The 9,321-nt window shown below is 39.6% G+C and overlaps 1 protein-coding gene across 1 annotated transcript in view; it reads right to left on the reverse strand.

The window, feature by feature from the left end:
• Nucleotides 1–301, reverse strand: part of LOC121430919 (ATPase family AAA domain-containing protein 2-like) — a 47,132-nt gene extending 46,831 nt beyond the window's left edge. The window contains exon 1 of the mRNA XM_041628351.1: nucleotides 163–301. Coding sequence (XP_041484285.1) covers nucleotides 163–272 — 110 coding nt within the window. The 5' untranslated portion in view covers nucleotides 273–301. The remainder of the gene's footprint in view (nucleotides 1–162) is intronic.
• Between the last annotated feature and the right edge of the window lie 9,020 nt (nucleotides 302–9,321).

The following is a 9,321-nucleotide window of genomic DNA, read 5'->3' on the forward strand; positions in this document are numbered from 1 at the left end:
CATAGTCAAGCAGTTACTTAATCTCTAAAGATAGAAAGATTTTTCAAAATTTCAGCACTTGCCTTAGCCAGTGTTTTTCTGAATATACGCAGCTGAATATCCCGAATTCAGTAGTTTTTGTTTTCCCCAGTCAAAGCACCATAAAGAAAAAGGGCAAAATACCTTCTTCTGGTCATACTTGAATATCCTGGACTCCTGTTACCTCCTGAAGCTTTAACAGACACTACTCGCTGTCTCTTACTCCTAGGTGTGTCTTCACCACTTGATAGCATGTTATCCTGAAATAACAACAATACATGAAAAATAGACAAAAATGCAGCTAAATTACAAAGATTGTACTCCTGGTTTTGTTCAAGGCACACGGTTTACCGCTTATTTATCTTTTTTATTTGTCACTACTAAAAATTATTTCCAAAATACAGTCTACTTTTAGTGCCTTCATTAGCGGCTATAAACTACAAGGACTTTTTCAAAGGTATTGTATTGATCATGACTATAAATAATATCAATAATTATCTTTAATCACGTATCAAATTTTAGTATTTGTTCAATAATTATTTTTATCTATAAATTGTTCCTCCAAATGGCATTTTAGAACATCCCTAATCGAATATCATAACGAAGCAGTTCAAGGGTCAGACTGATTGTAATTGTTTTGTTGACAAACAGATCGAGGGATCTACACGAGATCGGTCTGGTAAGAAACCTTAAATTCTTCACCTTTTTATTAACCAATTTTAGGAACCTTCATACACATTACATGTACAGTATCGCCCAAAATAAAGTTGACAGTTATCGCACGTCAAACGCGCAAATCGATGAGAGTCTGACTAACGCAATATTAACGTGCGTGAACGTTAGGCCAGAACTATGTGTGGCATATCTATGTGATCCGGTCGTGTGGTTCGGCGCGCGCCGTTTACAGCCACGGACTACTTTTTCTTGAGCTCGCTGCGATAGTTATCGCGCTAGGACTCTCACCAGCAAACCTTAGATATGTTCGTAGACAGATACAGATTTATTTTTGATGCACTTCGATAATTAATTGGTTTGGCAAACAACTCACTTGTAGCGATCTCTGGAATCGCTCTGCTTTGTTAACTTTAGGAAAGGATCAAGATTATCACATGCACACGGCAGCCCTTATCGTGCATGCTTTGTCAGACAAGGACTTGCCAAGGCAGCCCGGCGCGACGCGCCAGGTACGATGGTCTAGACAACTTTTTTGTTACTGATATGTTTTATTGAGTCAACACACACAAAGTATAAACAAAAATGAAGTAATACATATTAGTACAAAGTGGTACAAATTTGTCACTGCTGCATGCATGCTTCGTGTAGCGTAGATCATAAGCTTCGGTCTCTGTTATGTTGACTGTGGTTCCGCTGAACTCCGACTCCATGCACTCACCAAATACAGAGATCAAAGTTCTAGCTCGATCTGTACAGGGACTCAATGTCTACGTATTGATTTCGGATAAAACAGGGAAGTGGAGTTTATTTTCCCCGTTTGGTGCATTTCATAACGAAACGGAATAATAATATCTATTTTTACTTTTGGTACATTCTTATTTTAATATATTTTTATGAAATAAACACAAAAAACGATGAGCCCAGTCGAGGAGATTTTGCAAGGGTTAACCCTAATGGTGGCTTCACGATAGCGAGCCGTCTGTGTACGAGGAGAAATGAAAAAAAAGTAAACAATTTCTCGAAACAGACAGCAGTCTACGTGTGTCGCGACTCCAAATTTTAATGGGCGATTGGGATGACCGCCCCCTTCCCCTATGAAGGGCCTTGTTTGCTCATTTTAATTTATCACCCGAAAGTCGAAAATATTGTGCAAAATGTACACCCAGTACCCAATTCTTAGGGGGCGGGGGAGAAAGTCAATAGAATTCCAATTTGATTTCATAATTATGCAAACGAGTTATACATGCATTGCTGTTTTCTCAATATTTTACTTCTTCTTGTATTTCGTATCATTCTACTTTATATTTCTTCTTAATATTCTCCATCATTTTTTTTTTATTATTCCTTCTCTTCCTCCTTGATTGTCATCATTCTCCTTCTAATAGTATAATAATAATAATCCCTATTCTTCTTATAAGTACATGTATGTCTTTTCTATTTCCCCTTCTTTCTTTTCCTCTTTCTTCCCCGCCCTCCTTTCATCTTCGTGTTCTTGTCGTCGTCTTCAAATCAAATTAACTATTTCGACCATATTCATTTATTTTTTAAGCTATCACGATTCACGAGTTTAATGTGACCAGTGTAGTTGTAACAATGATTTATGTTTTACCTGCCAATGTTTTTTGTAAAAAAAATGAAATGACAAACGCCTTCATAAGCGTCTGCTAAATGTTAATAGTAATGAAAATGGAAGATCGACATGTTTGTGGTAAAAACTGGTACATATCCGATATTGGTGCTTATTGTAGAATATTAAATGTATAAGTAATGATATCGTTCAATAATAATAATGGTTAATACAGTAATGATGATTGCCACGCTGGTATGGTAGGCCTACTCCTAACTTCCATTCTTTATAAACTTCGAAAAAAAATAAAAGCAAGCTTTCAACATTGAAAATAAAGAACTTCAGAAATGTGTTAGGTTAAACTTTACATGTATATTTCCAGAAATCATTAATACACGATGTAGGCTTGCTGTGTGCATTATGTAACGCGTTAGACAACTGTGGTAAGGCTAAACGGGAATAAAGTTTTCTACTCACAATTTTCGAACATTTCTGATGGATAAAAATCTTCAAAATATTAGCCTTATTTATGGAAATGAATAAAATGATATATGGTTTTTACCTGCATTAACAACTACCCGCTTAAAAAGGCGTGCATGGCCAAATAAGTGTTTAAGAAGCATGATGGAGAGCATTTTGTTCAATATGGATGTACATGTACGAAATATTCGACGAATTGATAAGATCGAACAAGACTGTAAAGTATTGAAGTAAATAGTCCTTAATTGATTTTATCATGAAATATAACAGACTGAGAGCGGGAGACAGAGTGTGAGAAGAAAGAAGAGAGAACGAATGAGGAAGTGAAATCAAATAAATGGAACCATCTCCATCTTCAACTACAACGCGTTAGAGTATTGAATTCAAGCAGGACCCCACCCCTCCCTCCCCTTAATGCTGCTTTCAATCGTCCTTTTCCGCCTCCAAACCTCACTTCCTATAACTTTTGATTTTTAAACGAAATAAAACAGATAGGCCTTATGGCGGCAGAGAGAATAAGAAGCAAGAAGAGAACGCGAAGAAGAAAATGGAATCATCTTCAATCACAACGCACTCGAGTAATGTGGATACCCCCCCCCCCTTCTCGGTTTCAATCACTCCCTTTTGTCTATCATTCTAACTTCCTTTGGCTTTTGATTTTCAAACGAAATAAAACAGATAGGCCTTACGGCGGCAGAGAGAATGAGAAGCAAGAAGAGAGCGCGAAGAAGAAAATGGAATCATCTTCAACCACAACGCACTCGAGTAATGTGGATTACCCCCCCCCCCCCCTTCTCGGTTTCAATCACTCCCCTTTGTCTCTCATTCTAACTTCCTCTGGCTTTTGATTTTCAAACGAAATAAAACAGATAGGCCTTATGGCGGCAGAGAGAACGATAAGCAAGAACAGAGAACGAAGAAGAAAATAGAACTATCTTCAATCACAACGCACTCGATTAATGAAGTTTAGTGGATCACACCCCCCCCCGCAGGTTTCAATCATTCTTACTTTCCAGTTATTGATTTTCAAATGAAAAATTACACTGAGGCGGGGGTGGGGATGAGAAGCAAGAAGAGAATACGAAGGAGGAAATGAAATCAAACCAACAACGCAAGCAGGACCCCCCCCCCTAAATATAACAGAATGGGCGTTAGAGCGGGAGAGAGAATGAGAAGCAAGAAGAAAAAAAGAAGTCCGAGGAAATGTAATCATAAAGTATTGAAGTAAATAGTCCTTAATTGATTTTATCATGAAATATAACAGACTGAGAGCGGGAGACAGAGTGTGAGAAGAAAGAAGAGAGAACGAATGAGGAAGTGAAATCAAATAAATGGAACCATCTTCATCTTCAACTACAACGCGTTAGAGTATTGAATTCAAGCAGGACCCCACCCCTCCCTCCCCTTAATGCTGCTTTCAATCGTCCTTTTCCGCCTCCAAACCTCACTTCCTATAACTTTTGATTTTCAAACGAAATAAAACAGATAGGCCTTATGGCGGCAGAGAGAATAAGAAGCAAGAAGAGAACGCGAAGAAGAAAATGGAATCATCTTCAATCACAACGCACTCGAGTAATGTGGATACCCCCCCCCCCCCCTTCTCGGTTTCAATCACTCCCTTTTGTCTATCATTCTAACTTCCTTTGGCTTTTGATTTTCAAACGAAATAAAACAGATAGGCCTTATGGCGGCAGAGAGAATTGGAAGCAAAGGAGAGAACGAAGAAAATGGAACTATCTTCAATCACAACGCACTCGAGTAATGTGGATACCCCCCCCCCCCCCCGTCCTCTTCCGCCTCCAAACCTCACTTTCTATAGCTTTTGATTTTCAAACGAAATAAAACAGGCCTTATGGCGGCAGAGAGAATTGGAAGCAAGAGGAGAGAACGAAGAAGAAAATGCAGCCATCTTCAATCACAACGCACTCGAGTAATGTGGATACCCCCCCCCCCCCTCTCGGTTTCAATCACTCCCCTTTGTCTCTCATTCTAACTTCCTATAGCTTATGATTTTCAAACGAAATAAAACAGATAGGTCGTATGGCGGCAGAGAGAATGAGAAGCAAGAAGAGAAACGAAGTAGAAAATGGAGCCATCTTCAATCATAACGCACTCGAGTAATGTGGATACCCCCCCCCCCCCCCTCGGTTTCAATCACTCCCCTTAGTCTCTCATTCTAACTTCCTATAGCTTATGATTTTCAAACGAAATATGCCTAATGGCGGCAGAGAGAATGAGAATTGAGAAGCAAGAACAGACAACGAAGAACAAAATAGAACTATCTTCAATCACAACGCACTCGATTAATGAAGTTTAATGGATCACACCCCCCCCCCTGCAGGTTTCAATCATTCTAACTTTCCAGTTATTGATTTTCAAATGAAAATTACACTGAGGCGGGGGGGGGGGGGATGAGAAGCAAGAAGAGAATACGAAGGAGGAAATGAAATCAAACCAACAACGCACTCGAGTCTTGAATTCAAGCAGGAACCCCCACCCCCCTAGCTCCTGCTTTCAATCGCCCTCTTCCGCCTCTCAATCTCACTTCCTATAACTTTTGATTTTAAACGAAATAAAACAGATAGGCCTTATGGCGGCAGAGAGAATTGGAAGCAAGAAGAGAGAACGAAGAAGAAAATGGAACCATCTTCAACCAAGACGCACTCGATTAATGAATATAATTGGCCCCCCTCCCTCTCTCTCTGTTTTAATCACTCCCATTTGCCTCTCATTCTCACTCCGTAGCTTTTTATTTTCAAACAAAATACAACAGAAAGGCTTTATGGCGGCAGAGAGAATGAGAAGCAAGAACAGAGAACGAAGAAGAAAATGGAACGATCTTCAACCAAGACGCACTCGATTAATGAATTTAATTGGCCCCTCCCTCTCGGTTTCAATCACTCCCCTTTGCCTTTCATTCTCACTCCGTAGCTTTCTATTTTCAAACTAAATAAAACAGAAAGACTTTATGACGGCAGAGAGTGAGAAGCAAGAGAGAACGAAGAAGAAAATTGAACCATCTTCAATCAAAACGCACTCGAGTATGATCATTTAGTGGAACCCCCCCCCCCCCCTCCCTCTCTCGGTTTCAATCACTCCCCTTTGCCTCTCAATCTAACCTCCTATAGCATTTTATATTCAAACGAAATAAAAACAGATAGGCGTCATGGCGGCAGAGAGAATGAGAAGCAAGAACAGAGAACGAAGAAGAAAATAGAACTATCTTCAATCACAACGCACTCGATTAATGGTGTATAGTGGATCACCCCCCCCCCCCTGCAGGTTTCAATCATTCTTACTTTCCAGTTATTGATTTTCAAATGAAAAATTACACTGAGGCGGGGGGGGGGATGAGAAGCAAGAAGAGCAATGAAATCAAACCAACAACGCAAGCAGGACCCCCCCCCCCTAAATATAACAGAATGGGCGTTAGAGCGGGAGAGAGAATGAGAAGCAAGAACAAAGGAGGAAATGTAGTCATATTATCAAATCATCTTCAACTACATGTACATCGCACTCGAGTCTTGAATTCAAGCAGGACCCCCCCCCCCCTCCTGCTTTCAATCGCCCTCTTCCGCCTATCAATCTCACTTCCTATAACTTGATTTTCAAACGAAATAAAAAAGATAGGCCTTATGGCGGCAGAGAGAATTGGAAGCAAGAAGAGAGAACGAAGAAAATGGAACTATCTTCAATCACAACGCACTCGAGTAATGAATTTAATTGGCCCCTCCCTCTCTCTCGGTTTTAATCACTCCCCTTTGCCTCTCATTCTCACTCCGTAGCTTTTTATTTTCAAACAAAATAAAACAGAAAAGTCAGATAAAGGCAGACAGAAAGAGAGGCGAGAAAAAAGAATAAAGGAAAAAGAAGTAAAGGAAACCATTTTCAACGACATCGCACTTCGGTATCATCGCTCTTCGGTATTGAATTCAAGGAAGACCCCACCCCTCCCCCGCTTAATCCCGGGTTCAGTCACTCTCTTCCGACTCTCATTCCATCCTAGTATCTTTTGATTTTTAAACGAAAACAAAAGAATGCTGAGGGCAGGGGACAGAATGAGAAGCAAGAACCATGCAAGAACAGAGAACGAAGAGGAAAATGGAACCATCTTCAATCACAACGCACTCGATTATGGAATTCAAGCAGGACCCCTCCCAATACATGTACAGTACTTCAAACACCCCATCTCAACGTTCAAACAACTTTCTCCTCTCGCTCTATATCTCTTTCTCAAACCTTGAAAAAAAATAAAACAGAAAGAATCAGAAGGGTTATGCTGAAAGAAAAATGTGTTTTAATATTGCACCAAATGCATTATATTTGTTAAGGACAAAGATAAAACAGGTCAACTAGACTAGACCTATCTTGTACATGGAAAAGTAATTTACTCAATATTTTCCTTTGTTTTTTTTATGACATTGACACCACAAAAAAAATCTGCCTTGATTCTGACATACATGCTTATGATAAGCACATGATAGACATAGAATATTCCTTTTGGTCACAGTAATAGAATTTACAGGCCCAAATTCAATTAAAACTGCATTACCAAAAATGCCTTGAGATTTCCTTGACCAATTTTGGGTGACCAACAGAAATTACTATAAATCATGATAAGAAAATACTGGTATTTCTCATTAGCCTCGGTTAGAATCGCACAAATTGGACCAACCAATAATCACTTACATGTACAGTCATTGTTGGTCATTTGCATAACATAAGCCTGTATAGAAGAGTTTTTCACATATGATGTGGTGGTATTCCAAAGTGAAGACATTGCTGACATGCCGTTCAGTTCGCTCATACTGTCATACATGTACTTGTAGACCTGATCAACTTGCTAGTACTTGGTCCTGTCCCCTCTCTCCTTGATGATTTCCGGATAGACGTGGTAGACATTGTTGAGGTGTCGTTCAATTCGCTCACGTGTCAGCTGGGTGGTCCAATAGTACTTGAGTCCTGCAATCAGCTGGTCTTTAGTTCTTGGCTTGATATGCTATATGTATAAAAAAAAAGAAATGACAAAGAAAAAAAAAGTTTGTGAACAAAATTCATTTTATGTGGCTCTGCAAAGAATGGCTCATCTTACACTTATAATAATGCTACATGTACAGTCGTACTGACAAACCTAATGATTGGAATGGTACATCATTGATAAAAACGAAATCGGTTTCACCAGTATACTATAAAGTGGTTTAGTGAAGCAATGCATCTTTTTAAAATATAAATATCTAGTCGGTTGTATGATCACTTTCGTCTCTATTGTTACCTTGTGAGTGTACGTACAAGTCTTGAAAATTTCAGATGTACAAAATTTGAAGTTATCTTGATTTCATGAAATCAACAATACTCACTCTCCTCATGAAGACCTTCATGTTTCCCCAGATGTGCTCTATTGGGTTTGCATCAGGGCTCTCTGCAGGAGTGCGCCACCAATTGATGTTGTGTTCCCTCATGAATTGCATTGCATACCGACTGCTGTGTTTCGGGTCGTTATCCATCATGAGCCGGCATCCTTCTGGGTACGCTTCATGGATGAAGGGGAGCAGGTACTGTTGGAGCAATTCATGGGTAAAGAACTCCTTACGCATGATTCCATCAAAGATGGCCAGACGAGTAGTTCCTCTCCTAGAGACGCCGCCCCAGACGTGCACCTTGTAGGGGTGTTTCGGTTTCCCCACCTTTTTGTTCGCTGTACCAACTCTCCTGTAATAGTAGCGAGCGTTGTTCTCTACCCAGAACGTGCTTTCATCTGTGTAAATGATGTCATGGAATTGTTCGTTAATCTCGTACATCCGCAAAGCAAATGCCAGACGAGCCGCCTTGTTATAGTTCCTGATCAGTTGACCATACATGGCTCTGGTCCTGGTCCATCCAATCTTCTGGCGAAGCCGTTTGATTGTGCTTACACTGAAGACCTGTAGGTATAAATTTTAAAAAATGGGTCAACATGCTGGATTAAAAATGCAACATCATACATGTAACTTGGTTTTTTTCATAACATTGGAAATTTTGCTATCACATACATGTTTACACTGTGTTGAAATTCATAGGCCTTCACTATATTCTGTATAACAATTTTTAAAAATATCTATAAAAAGATTATCACAATATAAAATTATTTGAAATAGCATAACTACACACAAATGATTAAAATTGCAGATTTGAAATGAATGCAATCATTCATATTTAGCCTAACTGAATGAAGAAAAGTTAGTTAGGGTGGGGTTTCCATTTTTTGTGCTACATCATCATGTAGTAATAATATTTAAAAAAATCTGGTTATAATCCCTGCATTAATTGGCCAATGCAATTTATCTTACCTTGTCAAACCGTTGCCTCAGTTTGTCTTTTATTGCGACTGACGAAATTTCGTTGTCTTCCTCAATGAGTGAGTCGATGTACCTTATCTCCTCTTCGCCCGCAACGCTTGGTCTCCCAGTCCGCTGCCTGTCGCCTACAGATCCAGTGTCCCGGTAACGATGGATACACTTAGAGATTGCAGAACGCGACACTTCGACACCGTAATCAAAAAGTCTATTTTTCATCTCGGCAAGAGAAGCACCATCTTCGCTCCA

Source organism: Lytechinus variegatus, chromosome 17 (genome assembly GCF_018143015.1).
Source record: "Lytechinus variegatus isolate NC3 chromosome 17, Lvar_3.0, whole genome shotgun sequence".
Lineage (NCBI taxonomy): Eukaryota > Metazoa > Echinodermata > Echinoidea > Temnopleuroida > Toxopneustidae > Lytechinus > Lytechinus variegatus.